The following is a 20,892-nucleotide window of genomic DNA, read 5'->3' as shown; positions in this document are numbered from 1 at the left end:
GTCTTTGCCTGCCGGTGGAAAGTCACTGAGGATGGAGCTAGTGTCCCTTGGCAAGGGCATCCATAGCTTAGGAGAAACCACCAAGATGAAATGTTGGTCAGCAATGGCAGCAACCCAGCTTGAGAGGGAATGTAAACAGTGTGATGACATAACCTTGTGTTTATTGAGGAGCAGCTGAAATCTAATTGGATAGAACTTATATCTACCAGCTCAGGGGTCAGCAAACTTTTTCAGCAGGGGGCCGGTCCACTGTCCCTCAGACCTTGTGGGGGGCTGGACTATATTTTGAAGGGGGAAAAACGAACGAATTCCTATGCCCCACAAATAACCCAGAGATGCATTTTAAATAAAAGCACACATTTTCTACTCATGTAAAAACACGCTGATTCTTGGACTGTCTGTGGGCCAGATTTAGAAGGTGATTGGGCCGGATCCGGCCCCCGGGCCTTAGGTTGCCTGCCCATGTACCAGCTAGTTCCAACCTCATCACCATTCTGCCCTTCCTGATACTCATCCACATCCCTGAAGCTTGAGGAATTCCGTTTGAGCCATAGTGAACAAAGGAGGAGTTTCTCGTTTAAAAGGGAGGGAAGGGTTTCTAGTCCTCTTGATTGTATATATATAAAAAAAGGCAGTAGAGGGAAGCTTGAAAATGAAGCTGCTGGCCAGTTAAAAGACCCTTTGATTTTCTCTCTAGCTGCTAAACACCGAAACAATTAACTATCCTTCATTTCAACAGAGATTTGATAAGTTGCATTGCCTGCCTTGTAGCTTTGGACAGGCCTGTGTGAAAGTGATGCTTTGACAAGATTCAGAAAAGGCAAGAAGGTAGGAAGGTGTCCACTCTCCCACTTGTTGTTTAGAAAGGGGCCTTTGCTGCTTCCTTAGCAATTTTTGTGAGGTGACGAGTTTGTTTTTGGAAGCCGAGCGGAACCTGGGACAGGTTGGTATTTTAAAATTGTGGGTTCTGTTGCATGTTTTGCAGCTTTAACTGTTTCTGTCTGCCTTGAGCCTTTGGGACAGTGGTGCACTCAGGCAATTTTAGACTTAGGCCAGAACAGTTCTTTAGATGGTAAGGTATATTAATCACTTTACTTCACTTCAAACCATGGTAAGCCAGCCCTGCTGGATTCAGGGCCCCCTCCTGCTCATTCTGCTGTGTGGGGCTCTGGGTGTCTGCCCCCACCTGGCGGCGCCACCATTCTTTAAAAATAATAATTAGAACTTCCCCCCTCCATTTCTGCTGTGTGGCCACTCCGATGCAGTGAAGCTCAGTTTTTTTCTGTAATTCTAGCTGTGACTTGAGCTAAAACAGAACACCCCCTTCTTTCTTTTTTTACAGGCATATGGACTAGAAACTTTGCTAGTTTTTGTTTGTTTTTTTAATGTGAAGAAAGGTGGCATATTGACAGAGCTGGATTTTGCTCCTATAGAGATACCCTCGGCCCCAGATGCTAACCCTAAATTTAAAATAAAAATAAAAATTGTGTGCGCTTGTTTCAAGAAGCTGCTTTCAGGAAATGAAATGACAGTGTGAATTCTATCTTAACGTGGGTTCTCCAAGTGGCGGAACGAGGACAGTTATCCCCATCAGAAAATCGAAGATTTTTTCCCACCCCGCCCCCTCTAGGGTGCAGAAAGTATCTGTGTCAAGGTGAGTATTGACTTTTGTCTTAGAAAATGTATGTAGCATGGATGAATAAATCTTTATGTGCATTTGCAGCAAAGCCAGAGCTGTAGATCTTAGAGAAGGACATTGATTTTTGCCCGCTCCCCCCCCCTTCCACTGCCTCCCATTTTCTCCAGCTTTCCGAAGAGTCAAAATTTGCCTGGCATAAACTTATTTTAAAACAACAACAACAATTCTGTGGACCCCTTCAGAGTTTGTCATATTTCTATTCTTGGATTTAGTTGCATGGCCCCCCAACCCTGGGGAAAGTTTTGAGAGTCATGGTCTATCCTTTTGCTAAAACTATAAGTGGTAAAGCTAAGAACTGGGGTGTGAAATTAGGTTGCAGCCAGCTGTTTTGGGGTTGGACGTGAGACTTTAGATGGGTACTGTTGGACGAGGAGAAGAGAGAAGCACATGATGCAAAATGGTGTCGACTAATGGCAGGAGAGCACCAAAGATCAGTCGTTGAGCACTTTGTTTGTATGCAGAAGGTCTCAGGTTCCATCTCCAGGTAAGACTGGGAATTGTCCCCATCTAAAATCTTCTGCCACTCAGTGTAGACAGCACCTGAGAAAGGTAGACCAGCTTTCTGAATATGGGTAGTTTTTAATGTTTGATGTTTTACTGTGCTTAATGTTTGTAATTTGTTGGAAGCAGCCCAGAGTGGCTGGGGAACCCGACCAGATGGGAGGCATATCAACAACATCATCCTGTCTCCCTGGGTTTTAGGAAATAACAACAGCTTCCTCAAGGTCCCAGGCCTCAGAGAGGTTAGGCTGGCCTCAACTAGAGCCAGGGCCTTCTCGGCTGCGGCTCCAATCTGGTGGAATGCTCTGTCACAAGAGACTAGGGCCCAGACATCTTTCCGCAGGGCCTGCAAGACAGAGTTGTTCCGCCAGGCCTTTGGTCAGGGCGCAGCCTGACTCCCTCCTCTGGCAACCTGCACAGAATTTTGTTTAATTGGTTGCCATCGATTTGATTTAATTAATTTTTATAATGAAATATTTTTAGATTGTGTGTCTATTTGACTGATTATTTGATTGTTGTTAGCCGCCCTGAGCCCGGCTTCGGCTGGGGAGGGCGGGATATAAATAAAATTTATTTTTTTTATTATTATTATTAGAACCCAGGAAGACACGTCAGTGTTCATTTCCCAAAGTTCCAGTAGCTGGGGCCGATGAATGGTTTTATTTATCAAATTTAATTCGAGACACAATTCCTCCTTAACTCTTCCTATTGTTTACAAAACACCCGGTTTTTAAGACCACCTCTTTTAATACTGTCTCCCAGCCTCGCATCTTAGAATCATAGAATCATAGAGTTGGAAGAGACCACAAGGGCCATCGAGTCCAACCCCCTGCCAAGCATCTTCTCTTCTGCCAAGTCAGGCAGACCTCAGGAGTAGGACCATGTTTTCAAGTGAAGGCTTTTGGAATCTCTTCCCTGTGCCATCTTGCAAACAATGAAGGGCAGCATTTAAATTGAATAAACAAACAAACAAACAAACAAACAAACAAAATAACCCCCAAGCCTGTTGATTGCAGTGTGGACTGTGTCACACCCATATTCTTCTCTTTTCTCTTATAATAACCAAACTCAGGGCTGGGAAGTCTGCGGCCTGCAGGATGTTGCCAGGCAAAACTCCAATCATCCTTGACCCCCAACTGGGGCTGTTGGAAGCCCAGCCCAACGACATCTCCGACATAACAGGTATGTTTAGCCTGGAAAAGAAGAGACTGAGAGCAGATGTGATAGCCATCTTCAAATAGATGGAAGATGGAGCAAGCTTGTTTTCTCAAACGCCATAGAGTAGGACTCAAACCAGTGGCTTCAAGCTACAAGAAAGGAGATTCTGGCTGAACATCAGGAAGAACTTTCTGACCATAAGAGCTGTTCAACAATGGAGCGGTCTCCCTTGGGAGGTGGTGGACTCTCCTTCCTTGCAGGTTTTCAAGCAGCGGGTCGATGACCATCTCTCACGGATGCTTTAGTTGAGTCCCCTGCATTGCAGGGGTTGGACTGGATGACCCTCGGGGTGCCTTCAAACTCGTACAATTCTATGAATCTGCAGTGGTGTGGAGAACTGTAGCTCTATGCCTACAGCATCTGCTTTGCATGCAGAAGGTCCCAGATTCAATCGCCAGCCTCACCAGGCTAGGGCTGGGAGAGACTCCAGTCTCAAACATTGGGAGAACTGTTGCCAGTCTGTGTTGACAGTACTGAGCTAGATGGGCCAGTGGGTTTGACTTAGTCCTATGAGCCTGTGTTTGCTAATTGGTTAAGCAACGGGTCTTCTGCTGAATCCCTCTCAGGGTTACATCACTGCTTATAGATTGGAAGAGAGGGGGGCAAGGGACGTGTTAGTTGCATCTTGCATTTGTGAACCCAGCATGGAGCCAGGGTTCAGACTAGATGACCGCTGGGACCCCTTCCTCTAGATTATCTCTAATGCATCATCATCACCATCATCATCATCATCATCTCTCTCTCTCTATATATATATGCCAATGAGAAATATGTGTTCATCTGGTGTTTGAAATGGATATTAAAACACACAAATACTCAGTACTGTAATGGTTTAGAATTTCTCTCTCTCTCTGTGTGTGTGTGTGCGTACGTGTGTGTGTACACACACACTCTCTCGGGATTTTTCTGTGTTTTGGCAGGTTGTGTGTGTCTGTGTGTGTGTGTTTTCAGCAATATCACACACAGACATACAATCTATATCTATAATCACTGGTTATACACAGTGGATAATGAAGTAGAGCTGTCAACCAATTAAAGAATTTTAGCTGATTAATTGCCCTTCTTTTTAACCAGTGCATTGATTTTAATGAATCAATTTAAATTTAAAGACATTTGCATATTATCACCATCTTTGCTTAGGTGCCTTTTGGAGATATTGAAGGACAGATGAAATAACAACCCGTTTAATAAGCAAGGCCACCACTCTGTGTTAAAACTGGAGGGCTCAGCGATAGAGGAGGTGCTTTTGCACCCAGAAGGGCTTAGGGTCGGTCCCCAGCACCCCATTCCCCCCCCCCCCGTGAAAAGGGTGTCGTTTGAGGTGCAGCAAGAGGGTGGTAACCCCAGGTAGGGCCTGCTTGGTGGTGACACCCCAACGGTGGAATGCCGCTTCCCAGGAAGACTTGCCTGGCCCCGGCCTTGATGTCAGTATGGTGCCATGTGAGCACTCTTCTGTGTTTGTTTCCTTAGCCTTAACCAAACAGCTGCCTCACAGCCTCAGATCTCCAGTCTGCCATATATGGGTGTTTTTTTATCCTTTGGAAATGGCTGCAGTGATTTACCATTTGTTTTTTTTTTTTTTAGTTTTTTTAAAAAAGAATAATCTTTGTTTTAAAGTTGTTGCTTTCATTTTGTTCCTCTGTCCCCTCTTTTAGCTTTTTCTCTTAAGGAAATTATGGGGCATAGTTATTATTTATTTTCATGGAATCCACAGGCCACTTGATTGTATAAAAAAAAAGCTTCAAAGTGGATTACAAAAGAATAAAACAATAAAGGCTCAAGGCAAGCCCTGCTATCATCAGGCATCTCTGAAGCACAAAGGTTTTTGTTTTCCCCCTGTTCAGTTGTGAGCCATTGAATGATAAAAGGTGTTGAGATGAGAGTGGGGCCTCTCCACATGTGTGAAACTTATCAGATGAGGATATTAATTAATTAATTAATTAATTAATTAATTAAATGTACAGCGGTACAGATGTTTCAGGTTACAGATGTTTCAGGTAACAGACTCCGCTAACCCAGAAATAGTACCTCGGGTTAAGAACTTTGCTTCAGGATGAGAACAGAAATTGTGCAGCGGCGGCAGCGGGAGGCCCCATTAGCCAAAGTGGTGCTTCAGGTTAAGAACAGTTTCAGGTTAAGAACGGACCTCCAGAACGAATTAAGTTCTTAACCTGAGGTACCCCTGTATAGCGCCCTAGACTCATAGATGTCAGGGCGATTCACAGCACAAAAAAACGCACAAAATAGCTTAGAAGTGGGGAACTTCAAAAATGTGGGGGCAGGGGGAAGATTCCTAGCTTTTAACAGAATAAGCCAAGGCCATAGCTCAGTGATTCCGAGTTCAGTCCCTGACATCTCCAAGCAGGGCTTTCCAAAAACCCTGGAGAGCTGCTGCCAGTCAGTGAGGACAGTATTGAGCTACAATTGAGCCGCACGCTGGGCAGAAGTTTCCTGCATTGCAGGGGGGTTGGACCAGATGACCCTCGTGGTCCCTGTGAGTTCTGCAGTTGTTGTTGTTGTTGTTTGTTGTTGTTTAGTCGTGTCCGACTCTTCGTGACCCCATGGACCAGAGCACGCCAGGCACTCCTGTCTTCCACTGCCTCCCGCAGTTTGGTCAAACTCATGCTGGTAGCTCCGAGAACACTGTCCAACCATCTCGTCCTCTGTCGTCCCCTTCTCCTTGTGCCCTCCATCTTTCCCAACATCAGGGTCTTTTCCAGGGAGTCTTCTCTTCTCATGAGGTGGCCAAAGTATTGGAGCCTCAGCTTCACGATCTGTCCTTCCAGTGAGCGCTCAGGGCTGATTTCCTTCAGAATGGAGAGGTTTGATGTTCTTGCAGTCCATGGGACTCTCAAGAGTCTCCTCCAGCACCATAATTCAAAAGCATCAATTCTTTGGCGATCAGCCTTCTTTATGGTCCAGCTCTCACTTCCACACATCACTACTGGGAAAACCATGGCTTTAACTATACGGACCTTTGTTGTTAGCATCGCCCATCAATGAACAATGGACACAATGTCAGCATGGAACAGAAGGCACCTGTGAAGCTCCCAATTCCATCCAGCTCATGGGTCCTGAGTGATGTGGGGTCTAGCCCTGTGAAAATGGCCCCACCCTGACAGCGCTTAAAGTCCATCTTTGCAGGTTTAAGATTGAAATGGATGCTGGTGGGGAACCAGTACTACTATAGAACAGATCCTCCCAATTTGGGCCAAGGGATTTTCATTCCAAATTTCATCTGGCCCTGAACTCATTAGGCTCCCGTAGGCAAATAACAGAAGTTGGGGAAGGGAAACACACTTCCTCTCTCATTTTTCTGGTGCATTGACATTCTTCCATGCTTGTTTCCTAGACTTTAGGCAAGCAGCCGCCTGCCAGCCTCAGTCCCTCAGCCTGCAGCATGGGCTTTCTTGAGAGGATTACAGAAAGAATCCTTGTTTTGTGCTTGGAGCCCTCTCTCCCAGGTATTGTTTATAAATCCTTGCTATTATTGTGGCTGAGAATGGGGAATTTGCTAGCTTGGCACCTGTTCTTGGCATAGGGTTTTCCTTGCTGTGGTTCGATGAGGTTGTGTGTGTGTGTGTGTGAGAGAGAGAGATGCCTGCTTCTCTGTTTGACACAAGTCTCTTAAAGTTACCTCCTGTTGCTTCTGAGTTTCTTTGCAGGCATATTAAAAGGCGAGCATGGAAAATGCTTGTTTCATATTGTTCAAAGAGATAAGTGGAAGGTAGGGTGGTGGGGAGAGTCCTGGCAGGCTTTCAGTCTTTCCCCCCTTACCTGGGTGGTGCGATACCTGGGGAACGCAGGCAAGGAGGCTTCAGCTGGGTCTCGACCTGGTTTCATCCGCTGAGGTTGGTTCTCTTATCCTCCCCACCGGTAGCGGGGCAGGAATGGTCTGTTTCCAGGGCAGACAGCAGAGATCTGAGCTTGCTCATGTAACTCCCAGCCCTGGATCCTGTCGCCAGCCCCCTCTCCAAAATGTGTGGTTTGGCGGCCACAGAAGTTAACCAGCTCTGCTTCCAGTGGCAGGTCTTGCTGTCTGACTGTGACTAATTTCTGGCGTTGTGGTCCAAACCACTGAGCCTCTTGGGCTTTGCCGATCAGAAGGTCAGCAGTTTGAATCCCCGCAACAGGGTGAGCTCCCATTGCTCGGTCCCTGCTCCTGCCAACCTAGTAGTTGGAAAGCATGCCAGTGCAAGTAGATAAATAGGTACTGCTGCGGCAGGAAGGTAAACGACGTTTCCATGGTATTCCGTTGTACCAGAAGGGGTTTAGTCATGCTGGCCACATGACTGGGAAAACTGTGGACAAGTGCCAGCTCCCTCAGCCTGGAAGTGAGATGAGTGCTGCACCCCATAGTTGCCTTTGACTGGACTTAACCGTCCAGGGGTCCTTTACTTTCCTTTTTTACCTTAATTTCTCTCCATCTTGTGTGTAGGAGAGAGAGAAAAATAAGATGCAGTCCTATGTGGGCACAAGACTTGTGTGTACTTCACAGTTTCAAAAAGGCGCTTTCTTTTCCGAGCACAATTCAAAGTGTTGGTGCTGACCTTTAAAGCCCTAGACATCCTTGGCCCAGTATACCTGAAGAAGGTCCAGTGCCAAGGGGCTTCTGGCGGTTCCCTCGCTGCGAGAAGCCAAGTTACAGGGAACCAGGCAGAGGGCCTTCTTGGTAGTGGCACCCACCCTGTGGAATGCCCTCCCACCAGATGTCAAAGAGAACAACAACTATATGACTTTTCGAAGACATCTGAAGGCAGCCCTGTTCAGGGAAGTTTTTAATGTGTGACATTTTAATGTATTTTTAATCTTTGTTGGAAGCTGCCCAGAGTGGCTGGGGAAAGCCAGCCAGATGGACAAGGTACAAATAAATTATTATTATTCTTTATTATTATTATTATTATTATTATTATTATTATTATTATTATTATTATTATATTATTATTATTATTCTTTATTATTATTATTATTATTATTATTATTATTATTATTATTATTATTTATTAAATGTCACCTAAAGTAAAGGGTGTTGTTTTTAACACGAAACGCATGGATCTTCCCCTCCTATGCTTGCTATTAAAATGGCGGTGGAGAATCTGGTGTCCTGTGGGTGCTGATAGGCTCTCTACAGTTCCCTATCGTGCTTGGCCATTGGCCCTACTGGCTGGGGCGGAGTCTAATTCCACCCAGCTCCCTAGAGCCCACACTGAGTGACAGCGGCTTTCCAGGATTTCAGGAAGGAAAAAAAAATCCCAGTCCTATCTGGAGATGCCAGGGATTGAATTTGGGACCTTTAGTGGGCAAGGCAGATTCTCTGCCACTGAGCTGTGGCCCTTCCCAAAGAGTGATTCATCACTCCGAGAGAATCTGTTCACTTTGCCTGCCTGTAGGAGAATCGCTCTCCAAATCCCAGTGACTGAAACTCCCAAGGACACACTTTTTCTTGGTGCCGGAGGTCTTGGCTGAATGCAGAGCGGGAGGCTAAACTGCCTTTACGAGAAAAGGGCAACCACAGAACAGGCTTTCCTACAAATGCTTCTCCTTAAAGCCATCAATTAACAGCTATCCCGAATTTCCCAACAGAATCTCAATTCTTTAGCCATATGTGATACCTCTGTTAATTAGCTTTTATAAAAAAAAATAGGACAACAGATAACCCGGCACTGATTTTTTTTTTAAAAAAAACACAAACAAAAAACAGGAGGTGAGTGTAGCAGAAATGATACGCCCTCCCTGTCCCTCCCCCCTCCCGAAAATAAAACCACACAGAATTTCAACTTTCAGACAAACAACTTCATTTACAAGTGTGGCTCTAATTAGCTTCTGAATTAGTAAAGCGGAGTCCCCCCCCCTCCCCCAGATCAGCAAAAGCCCGGGGGGAAGCGGCGGAATAGCGAGAATCGCATTTCCAATTATTTTGTTGAATTGCTAATTTAGTTATTGTGGCTGCCGTAATTGTGAAGGGTATTGGGTGTGCAATTCAATTTGTTTTAAATATTTGTGGGAAGGCTGTTCGGTAATGGAGCTGACCTGTTTTGCGGCCTAAATTGAGAGAAGGGACTCGAACAAGGAGGTTTGTGGGGGCGGGCAGGGAGGGGGGAGAAATATGGGAGGAGAATGGGGGGGGGAGAGATATGTGGCTACAAAGCCGTGGTTTTTTTGTTTCAGTTTTTATTTTGATCTTTTCTCTCTTCATCCCTCTTAAGACCGTTGAAGCAACAAAAGGTTTAAATTAAAAGATGATAGCACTTTGATCTGCCAGCTTTTGAAAGCTTTTGCCGCTTTGGAGGTAACCCTTCCGGGCATTTTTAATATGTAGATTTTTTTTTTTAGGCTAAAGTGTTTAAATATGCATTTCCAGGGTTCAGTAGGGGTACTCTCTCTCTCCACCCTTTTATTAAGTTTGTTAAATCGATTAATGTATTTAAGCACACACGATACAGATGCATATATCTCTATATCTGTTATGTACGTATGAATTCTTCCTCCCCAAATGCTTATATTGGTTCTGTGAGAGCAAACACACAGAATTGAATCTGTTGTGCTAATTTGATACGATTTAACACCATTTCATCTAAAATTATGTGTAGGGTTTCAAAATACACATCTCGCAGGAGCCTGTTTTGGAGTAAACGGATCCCTTTTTGTATGCCTAGTAGGGGAGAAGCTGTTCCATTAGCTATACCTGCAATTAAATTCAGTTGAGTAACAGTGGGGGAGAAATGTCCGTGTGTGTGAGAGAGAGAGAGAGAAGGAGGGGGCATTTGTAAAACCGTTTTAATGGATGAAATTGTGCCACCGTCACCCCCTGAATGTTAAGAGGTGAGTTTTGTTTGATCCAACACATCTGTGACCGTGGGGAGTATCCAGTACAGGATATTGCGACTTTTACGTACATTCTGCATTTAATGCCCCTAGTCCTTTGAGCACAAAGCTAAATTTAAAAAAAGAAAGCCGAAAGTTAGTGCATGCAGAACTTCTTGTTTTGTGTAGGTTGGGCAGGTAAAACAAATAAATAAAGCTACATGTGAGCGTCTCACACACAATGACTTTAGTCTGCAAGAAACAGCAAACAGGGTTGTTAAAAACAAGATGTCACTCTCTGCACATTTTAATAGTTGTTTTATTGGTCTTAATAGCTTTTACGTATATTATGAACTGCTTTGCGATTTCTAAGAGAAAAGCATTTTTATAAGCTTTTCTTAAAAACAAAACTAAAACAAAACCATAGCAAACTAGAATGTCAAAGTGAAGGGCTCTGGCATAACCTCAGACTGACTAGATTTCTAAAGGGCAGTGGCTCGATTTCCTTACAGGAACCTGTTCCACTCTCGCTGCTCTCGTGGATGGCTTTTAAAGGGTATTAGACAAATTCACAGAGGATAAGGCTGCCTGTGGATACTAGTCCATAATAACCACCATATCTGGTGGCAATGCACCTCTGAATACCAGTTGTTTGAGGAGGTCACTAGTGAATGAGAGGGGGGCTGTTGTGCTCAGGCCCACCTTATGGGCTCCCCAGAGGCATCTAGCTGGCCAGTCTGTGAACAGAATGCCAGATTAGATTAGCCTCCGTGATCCAGTCAGGCTCTTCTTGGAAGAGGTCCTTACTGCCTGGGATCCAAAATCTGTCTCTGTTCTTACCAGTACTTTCCCCAAAGTGTTTCATCTGTCGTCACATGAACTAATAACTTGCCATTTCCTTTTTTGTAAATCTGCAGCTGGGCTCCCAACTCCCCATCGGCTCTGATGGCTGGGGCTGTCAGGTGTTGGAGTCTTGACAACATCTGGAGGGGAAACACCCTGGTGTAAATGAAAAGTTTGGGTTCCCAGAGACCTCAGTATTGGCAGTCATATTGCACCACTGAGTACATTTCCATTGTGGTGTAGTGTGGTGTAGCCAGTGTGGTATAGTGGTTAAGAGCGGTAGTCTCATAATCTGGGGAACCGGGTTCGCGTCTCCGCTCCTCCACATGCAGCTGCTGGGTGATCTTGGGCCAGTCACACTTCTTTGAAGTCTCTCAGCCCCACTCACCTCACAGACTGTTTGTTGTGGGGGAGAAAGGGAAAGGAGAATGTTAGCCGCTTTGAGACTCCTTAAAGGGAGTGAAAGGCGGGATATCAAATCCAAACTCTTCTTCTTCTTCCTGGAACGATGGAGCGCTTGACTGTGAGTAGTTGTGATCAGTGGTAGACCTACATTTGGGCGTGGGGGTTCACAACTGGTAACAAGGTCTGGGTAACCACTGTTATCTTCTTCAGTGGGGTTGTTCCGTGACAGATCACCACACCTTTACAACATTCGTGCTACTGACACTCAAACTTTTGGATTGTTGAAATATCCATACTTAGTTCAATGCTACTCAAATTAGGTCTACTACACCCAAAAATGTTAAGTTGCTTCTGGAGTTCCTCTGGAATTAGGGACCCAGAAGCTTAAGCTTCATTAGTTTCATAGTTCAGTGGTACCTTGGTTCTGGAAGTCGGTTCCAAAACTAAGGCGCACTTTCCCATAGAAAGTAATGCAAAATGGATTAATCCGTTCCAGACTTTTAAAAACAATCCCTAAAACAGCAATTTAACATTAATTTTACTATCTAATGAGACCATTGATCCATAAAATGAAAGCAATAAACAATGTACTGCAGTCACACAATCAATCAATCAGTAGCTGAACCGGGTTCCACACAGTCACAAAAACAAAACAAAAAAGAGCTACAAAAACACAAAATAAATAGCAAAAACAGACAGACCTCAGCGTAACACTCAAAACAGAAGTGTGGCACTCAAATCGGAAGCGTAACACTCAAAACAGAGCACGTTCAGCTTCCGGAAAATGTTCGCAAACCGGAACATTTATTTCCAGGTTTGCAGTGTTTGGGTTCCAAGTTGTTGGAATACCACGGCGTTTGAGAACCAAGGTACCACTGTAAATCCACCTCTGGCTGCAATCTTTCCTGAGGGAGGCATAAATGCTGAGACGGATTTCTTGGAGGGGGAGCCTCAGGTGTTAAAGGTTGCATGAGAGTCTGAAGTTAACGCATTCCCGATTTCTTGCTTCTGCTTTGTGACAGAAATTGCTGCACTCTGAAAACACGGAAGCTGCGTCAAGGAATTCACAGCGCAACGCAATCTGATGGTTGGAATTTTTTTTATTAAAAGAAACTTGAGGTAAGTGAAATAAACATCAGCACCACAAGTTGTCCCAAGACATACATCAGTTAATACTTCTGTCGGATGGTTCAACTGGGCTCTCTCTCCACTTGTCCCCTCCACTGCCTGTATTTCTGCTACAGACTTAATGAGAACAGCATCTTTTAAATCAGGGCTCCTCACCACGACACCAGTGTGCCTGCCAGTACCTCATATGCTACCCATCGAAAGTAAATAATCCATTTTGTGTTAGGCCACACCACCACAGCAGCCATTTTGTAACTGGCGCTCACGGCACTTTCTCAAAATTTCCAGTGTGCTTGCTGGCCCCAGCAGGTTGGCAACCCCAGTTTTAAATGTTTTGTTCTCTCCAGAAAATGGGGGGGGGGGCAGAGCATGTGCTCTCACCTTCGCCCATCTGCCCCCACCCTGGTCCCAGTCAGCATTGTGTGGCCAGCGGCAGGTATGATGCATTTATTAACATTTGCTGATAATCCTCCATTGGGTTAGAGTTCCTGTTTCCACCGCAGTTCTTTTTGGAGGCAGTGCAAGGCAAGGATCCCAAGACACGGTGGGTGGCTGACTTGAAGGCCACGGCATCGTCACCAGACTGGATTATTGAAGCTGGTTGCTGCAGAGCAGAGAGCACAAAGGTGCTCTTTTTTGTGGCATGTGCATCAGTACAGTTAACCCCTCCATCTTGGGTGATTGCTGCAGGGGAATGGGACTCATCTGGCAGTGCAGAACCAGTTGTGGGGATTTGCTGGGTAGCGAGTCCTTGGCCTTTCTGACGTGTCGTTTAGAGAGAGAGAAAAGTGGCCACACGCTTACTACAGTTAACATCCTAGAGTTACGCTCAGCTGACGTTCTCTGTCCTGGAAAGTATTTGGGCAAGGCTTAGGTTTCCTTTAGTGACACAAACAAGAAGCTGTTTAAAAAGGGAAGACGCTAAACCAGTGTTTGCCAGCCTGGTGCCCCCAGATGTTTTGAATTAACTCCCAGTGGGAATGGTAGCCCAAAACATCTGGAGGGTCCCAAGTTGGTGCCAGCTGCATTGAATCCTCAAGAGGCAGGTAATGAGAATGCAGGTCGAAAGTCTCTTTTTTCAGGAATCTTAGGAGCCAGCTCCTTCCATAGGGTTCAAAGCACAGTGCTAAAAGTCCTTAGCAGCTGTCCTTTCCAGACACTTTCCATTATTTTCTGAACTGCAATATTTTATCAATAACCCTGTAGCTGCCTTAGGGACCCTTACAAGGCAACCCACTCAGGATGTCTGCTTGGCAGAGGGCATTGCGGTCAAGAACCTTGGCTCTTGGATGTGTGTCTATGTGGTACTGGGTCATGCCCATATCCCCTCTTTCATTTCAGGGTATGCAAGCTTCTTTAACTGAAAGCAGTGGGACTTGAGGTTGTGGTAGCCAGCTCTTCCTTTCAATGGGACTCGCTCTGAAGTAAGTCTCCGATTACTTGCTATTTTAATAGCTTTTTAAAAATTGTTTTAATGCTTTGGTGATTGCCCCCCTCTGCTCTTTTGGGAAGAAGGGCAGGATAGGATTTTTGTGGAGGGAAATATATTGAATTCAAGGAGGCTTACTCGTAGGTAAGTGGGGTTGCAGACCTTTTTTGGATTGGAGCTGGCTTCCCCCGGATCCAGGCATCTGTCCAAAGAGGCATGCCACAGGGCTTCCAAGACAACCCATATCTAGCATGTCCCCACCTTACAAAATTTGATCCCCACCCCCTTTTGCAATTGGCTGGAACATGTGTATTAATTTAATTCCTTGTAATGAGGGGGAAAGAACACAGCATTACTTAAAACTGATTTTGCACAAAGTATTATTTTATTGCATGGTGGTGGGGTGACTCATTTAATGCTGTGTTTCCCCTTCATGAAACGCCCCCCCCCCTCCCAAGTTGGTGAACTGGTGCAATAATGGCTGTCATCCCATCTGGAAGTGTCATCGAAGGCTCAACACCTGGATCCACCAGCCTGTGAGTAGCATCTCCTCTTAACAGTGGTGTAGCATTGCGGGTCACTTGCGTCTTACACGAGGATTGGCTTCCAAAGGTCCATCTGTATATGCAGAAACGCAGAAAGCCAGGAACTGCCCCTCCCCATAAAGTGGAGGGGTGCTTACCTGGTTTTTGGGAAGGGGGTGTGAGGGCTCTGCCAGGGTCCCAGAATCCTCCCACCGCCTTCCCAAAGCCTAAGAAGTGCTCGCCCAGCTTTGGGAAGGAGTGTGAGGGCTCTAGGACCTTGCCAGAGCCCAACTGCCTTCCCGAAAGCCAGGTACGCTCATGATCGTAGGGGGGAGGGATAAATGGAGAGTGGTTTCCTTCACTCTCCATGCTTTTATTTTATTTCCTCCTCACCCACACAAGATTTGAGGTGTATGTGTGTGTGGGCCCTTTGTTAGCCACCAGACACCCTGCTTGGGGGCTTCCTATTGGGACGTCTCATTGGCCACTGTGAGAACAGGATGCTGGCCCAGATGAGCCACTGGACTGATCCAGCAGAGGCTGGTGGCTGTAGGGAAGGCAAGCCTGACCGAGCGTAGCATATGTATTCTGCTCCATCCCCCTGCTGCCAATGGGCAACCTGACCCTCCAAAAAAGCAAGGCCGCAGGTGTGCAGGTGAATTCCTGCTATTGCGCTAGCGTAGCTCCCTGAATTGGCGCCTTGGTGAAAGTGCTGCTCAGCCGGCAGTGCTTAGATGCAGGCCAGTTACCACCCCCGCAAGGCTGCATTTTTTCCTACCTCCCCCCTGTCTTAAGAGACAACACAAAAGGGTGTCCTGTACCCCAATGGGGCAGGAGATGCTCAGTTTTACCTTTCTGCTCCACCTGTTCAAGGTTAGGTCCTCTGGCACAAGCCAGCCGGACCACCACCCACCAAGGCCGCAAGTGTTGATTTACAGAAGCAAGTGCCACTTCTAGCTTACAAATTGACAGCACTGCCAGCAAAGTATGTAAGGAATTGAAGGCACCTGTGGGATTTACTCAACTTCAAGTCCATGCCCCCTACTTTCAGGGGTGGCCAACACAGTGCCCTCCCACATTGCTGAACTATACCTTCCACCACACCCAAGAACGATGTCTGAGGCTGATGTGGAGGTGGAGGCCAGGGACATCTGAACAGCACCATGTTGACTGCTCCTTACTGAATGGCAAGACGCTGTGCTCCATGAAAGCTTCATGGTAGAGCCAGGCTGTAAGGAAAGTTACGCTCAATTCAGGTAGCACAGGCACGTGATGCAGGGACTGATGGGAGATATCGTCAGAATCATCTTGAGGGCACCAGCTTGGGGAAGTCTGTGCTACACTTTATGGACAAGGGATATATAGCTGGGGTGGCCCTTGTTCGTTCTGCTGCAAAAGGCAGAATGATTTCAGATGGGATCATGCCCCAGTCACCTTGCAAAATAACTTTCATATGAAACAGAAATGCCCTCAGATTTCTCTAAGTCCAATAGAACGAAGGGAAACCTCTCCCCTCAAGGGCTGGAGCCTCTTATAAACACTGTTTTCTGACTATTTTAGCATTGCAGAGCTTTTTATCCGCCCTGCAGACTGGCTTTCCTGGGTTTATTGCATGAACGCAGAAATGAAACATCTGATGGCCAATCAATCGTGCACAGAGAGAAAAAAGGGCGATGATTTAAACTTTGTGCATGAAGTGGGGATGACCTCACCACCAGCAGGGAGAGAGACGATAGGAGTCTAAACCAGTTTAGAACAGAAGCAGCGAGAGGTGCTGTGAGCCTCCCTTTTAGGGGTGGCGCTACCACCCCACTGCCAAATACGACTGACAAACACTGGATCTTTTGCATCTGGAAGGTTGGGAAAAGTCAAGTAACCGACACAATGGACAAAAAGTGTACACGAGATGAAAAGCTTGGGGTGGGGTGGGGGTTCTGCTGAAGGCCCCTGTGGTCACACCCCGGCCCCACCCTTGATTTAAGACCTCATGGTACCAGGGTACCTTTCATGATCTCATTGGAAGTCACAACAGTGACTGAGATGCAAGTCCAGTTTACACTTTGTTAAATAAATAGGGACTACGGTACGACATCCATAAGTTACGTTTGTGGGGGGAGCCTGTATTCCTGAAGTCTCGCATGACTACTCTGAAATTCAAGTCTGAGTTTAAAAAAAGACACAAAAAAGAAGAAAATAATAATTAAGAAGTCCTTTCCCAGCATTTCCCCTGCTGGGAGCCAAGGTACATAGATGAAGGCAGGAGCAAAATGGCAGGGCATCTTTTCCTTCCAGCCTTGCCTGCTTACGTTGAAGCAGGCGCGTCCATGGTGGAGAGAATGCGCACGATCTCAGCTCGCTGCGTCGATGATATATGCTGGGTCATGTGGACGATGGAATCCATGGCGACCTCCGGGTTGGCCTGCACCAAACTAGGGTGAGAGAGAGAGAGAGAGGAGGCAGGTCATCCATTTAGCGGTTTGAGAAGCTGTACACAGTGCTGAAGACAGTTCCTTGGACCCCACAGGACAATAAGGGTCCCTAACACCATTAGCAAGAAGACCCAAAAATATGAAATTACAGTTGCAACATACCCCAGTGATGCAAAGAAGATCCTAACCTGCATCTTGGGAGAAGCCTCTCAAAAGCAACTGCTCAGCTGAGGCCCAAGGGGGATTATTTGGGCACATTCCCCAGGGATGAGAGTTTAGCAAACCTTTCCCGAGGACTCAGCCCCAATCAGTTGAAAAAGACTTAATCCTTTAAATGGATCTATAATCGGTTGTTCCGTAAATAGTAATATTGGTCATCATCCTTTTTAAAATGCTTTTGCAGTACATTACAAGTATATTTCTGTATTGGTGTGTCTTTCTGCTGATTGTTTGTGGGGTCAGCTCCTTGCCACGAAGCAGGCACCTCTCGTTCTTCCTCCCAAGTTATTGATTACAATATTGTTTACAAGTTTTCAGCCAGCCTTTTAAGTGGAGCTCTTTATCCCAGTCTGCCTGTATTGTATTTGTAACTGTTTGTGTACATAGAATGGTTTTTAAGTTGTTGTTTTTGATGATGATAGTGATTTTTTAAAATGTGAAAAGCTCCGAGATATTTTATGGGAAGCAACTCATGAATGGAATCAAATACATAAATAAGGTTTTTTTTCCTGGTTAGCCTGTAAATTGTAAGTCACCTTGGGAAACTCAAAACGTTGCATTTTTTAAACATTAAAAACCGCCAACAAAGTATTGCTCGCCCAAGTGGCTCAGCTGGTAAGATGTGATGAGGGATTAAAGGGAATGTTAGGTTAGGTTTCTTCAATTTGTACATTGTTTCACACTTTTTAAAAAGGCCCAAAGCAATTTACAAACTTTATATACACACACACAAACACAAAAACCATGATAAAAATAATAAATTCAACAATGTAATATCACTTGGCACTAAAACAAAAAGCTCTTTGCCTGGTGCTGAAACAAGGGCAAGTCTGGCACCAGGCAGGCCTCCCTGGGGAGAGAACATTTGGTGCGGAAAGGGCTGCAGCTCAGGGGCAAAGCACCTGCTTTGCAGGCAGGCAGTCCCAGGTCCAAGCCACAATGGCATCTCCAGATAGGGCTAGTGAAGTCTGAATCCAGCAGGAAACCTTGGGGAGCCGCTGCCTGTCAGTGTATACAGTACTGAGCAAGGTGGACAAATCTATATAAGGCAGTCTCACAAGTTCCTGCTGAGATAGCTGGATTGGCAGGAATGATTAAAACAACAACCCCTGTTTTCCTTGAGAAGAAGGAATCCTCACACTGATGTTGGGGCTGTGAGGTGTCAGTAAGACTGGCTAGCAAAGGTGGGAAGGGAGACAAGAAATCTTAGGAAGGCCAGGATGCTTTGGGGGTCACATATTGAGCCAAAATGCCCAAACCTTTGCCTGCAGGACTTTCATGTATGGTAAGATACAAGGCCTGCTTGCTGTCTCAGAACGACACAGGAAAGATCCCACATTTGCCAGGTGTGCTTGGGAATCATAACCCATCTTTCAGCCCAGACACTGAGGTCCTCCAAAGGTCTTCTACTGAGAGAAGCGAGGTTACAGGGAACCAGGCAGAAGGCCTTCTCGGTAGTGGCGCCCGCCTGTGGAACGCCCTCCCGTCAGATGTCAAGGAAATAGACAACTATCTGACTTTTAGAAGACATCAGAAGGCCACCCTGTTTAGGGAAGTTTTTATTGTTTGATGTTTTATCGTGTATTTAATATTCTGTTGGGAGCTGGCCAGAGTGGCTGGGGAAACCCAGCCAGATGGGTGGGGTATAAATAATAAAAATTATTATTATTATGGCTTACTGGGACTCACAGCTTTGTTCTGCATGGGTCTCCCTCCCTCCCTCCCTCCCTCCCTCCCTCCCCATGGCTCTGTCCTTGGCTACAATTTGTGGTTAGGGAGGAGTTTAACCACAAGCCTGGTTTTGAACCACACTAAACCAGCTTGACAAGAGGGAGCAGCAAAACTGCTAAAAGCTCCCTGCACAACTCTGGTAAATCTTTGGCTTACTGTAGTGTGTGAACCAGGCCATTTGTACAGAATGTGGCGCTCTCCTCCAGAGCCGGCCAATGTCCCCTTTCCAGTTGCCCCCTTACCTCCGTATCTGCTTGAGGATGTAGTCCCGAGAGATGTATTTGATGTTTTCATCCACCACCGAGCGGGCACCGTCTTCCTCGGTCAGCTGCTTCTCCAGCCACTCCACCAGGTCTTTGTTGTTATCCCACAAGTACGCCTGCCAAGAGGGGAGAAAACAGGCCTTGTTTGCTTAGCTGGCCCAAGTCAGTGGCAATAAGGGGGTCTGTAGACCAGCTTCGGGGTGGAGCACCTTCCAAAAGCCCCAGATTCCATCTGTAGCATCTCCCAGGCAGGGCTGAGAAAGGCGCTCTGCCTGAAACAGGAGAGAGCTGCCGCAGTCGGGCGTGATGGATTTTTCCAGTTTTCAAATTCCAAATTCAAAAACATGACTTGGGAATTCAAAAGATATTTTGGTTGCATTGATAGAATTTCATTTAGCTTGGTAAGGAAAATGTGTGTAAAATTGCAATAGAATCATTAAAAATGGTCGCCAAACAGTTATATATTACTATTAGTATTATTATAAGCACAATAGTTAATCTGACTAGCAATTATTAATAGTAATTGATAGCACTTTGGGAGTGTCACTTTGGGGGTGTGGGATAAGGGCATGGGCTAGCCTCCTTGTGCTAAAATTATGTTTTTAACAGGGATGAGGTTTTAACCTGGGTGTGTTGTTTTATTTAGGGGATGGGATTCTTTTAAATTATTTTTAAATATTATATCTTATTATGTATTTTGTATTTGTGGGCCGGGGTACTGTTTAGGGGCTTTTGTTTGGGGAATGTATTTTTTTTTTTGTATGAGTATTGTTAACTGTTTTAATTATTTTTACTATGTATTTTGTATGTTTTATATTGTAACTATATGTTGCAAACAACTCTGAGACATACAAGTATAGAGTGGTATACAAATTATTATTATTATTATTATTAATTATTATTATTATTATTATTATTATTATTATTATTATTATTATTAATAATAATATTAAGCAGTACCTGACATTTTCAGAAGGCAGAATTAAAATTCTTTAGTTTTTCAAATGCACTTGATGTGCTTTTTCATCAAACATAGACTTGCTAAGCTAAATGTTGTCCAATCACAACAATAATAAATTTGAATTCCTCACACCCAAAGACATATTTTTAAGATCCCTTGCTGAACAAATTTGCAAAAAATTAAACTGCACACCCTACTGCCGCAATCAGTTTGGACAATCCTGAGCTAGATGGATCATCAGCCTTGTTGGAAGTTTTAGACAGACAGAGTAAGGGGCCTCCCAATTCCTAGCCTATCCCTGTACCTTTAACTTTTATGCTAACTTATCCCTATCCTTTGATGCTTAGATTGGTCCATCTTAAGTTGCATCCTGTTTATGAATTCCTCTTCTTCCTCACGTGTTTTCTGGACATCAAGGACATGGGCATCTTGGATGTATCTACTGAGAACAAAGCATGGTTTTTTTCCTCCAGCTAAGACTATAGAACACTTTCCTGTCAATAATATATTTCCTTTAATAAACCTAAGCTTGCTTTCTTTTCTTTTTTTTAACCAAGTCTCAGGCTGAATATATTTCAACTAAAGGTGTGCTCCAAGGAAACATTCATTTAACTAAAGTTAACTGCTGCTGCATACATATACTATACACTAACAAGGCAGCTTCCTTAGATAGGTTTAAAAACACTATGTTTAGAATCAAGAGGACTAGAATCTTGCTTTCTTTTCAGGACAAAGACA

At 45.1% G+C, this 20,892-nt stretch overlaps 1 protein-coding gene and 1 long non-coding RNA gene across 9 annotated transcripts in view; one reads left to right on the top strand and one right to left on the bottom strand.

Moving 5' to 3' along the window:
• Positions 1-210: 210 nt before the first annotated feature.
• On the top strand, positions 211-15,552 carry LOC308574904. Of its 2 annotated transcripts, XR_014002611.1 has the most exons (4): positions 211-828; positions 1,343-1,654; positions 6,771-6,882; positions 12,493-15,552. It is a non-coding gene; the product is annotated as an uncharacterized lncRNA (long non-coding RNA). The 2 variants fall into 2 exon arrangements; XR_014002612.1 differs by lacking the exons at positions 211-828; positions 1,343-1,654 and adding an exon at positions 3,034-3,382.
• Positions 15,553-16,646: 1,094 nt separating this feature from the next.
• ACACA (acetyl-CoA carboxylase alpha) overlaps positions 16,647-20,892 on the bottom strand; it is a 204,061-nt gene continuing 199,815 nt past the window's right edge. For all 7 annotated transcript variants that reach the window (XM_081172826.1, XM_081172824.1, XM_081172825.1 and 4 more), the window contains 2 exons: positions 19,173-19,309; positions 16,647-16,980 (listed from right to left, as the gene is read on the bottom strand). In XM_081172826.1, the coding sequence (XP_081028952.1) occupies positions 16,854-16,980; positions 19,173-19,309 (264 nt within the window). In that variant the 3' untranslated portion in view covers positions 16,647-16,853. The remainder of the gene's footprint in view (positions 16,981-19,172; positions 19,310-20,892) is intronic.

The sequence above is a fragment of the Podarcis bocagei genome (assembly GCF_964188305.1).
Source record: "Podarcis bocagei genome assembly, chromosome: 15".
Classification (NCBI taxonomy): Eukaryota; Metazoa; Chordata; class Lepidosauria; order Squamata; family Lacertidae; genus Podarcis; species Podarcis bocagei.
The sequence above is the reverse complement of the archived record's forward strand: the minus strand, read 5'-3'. Positions and strand labels throughout refer to the sequence as shown.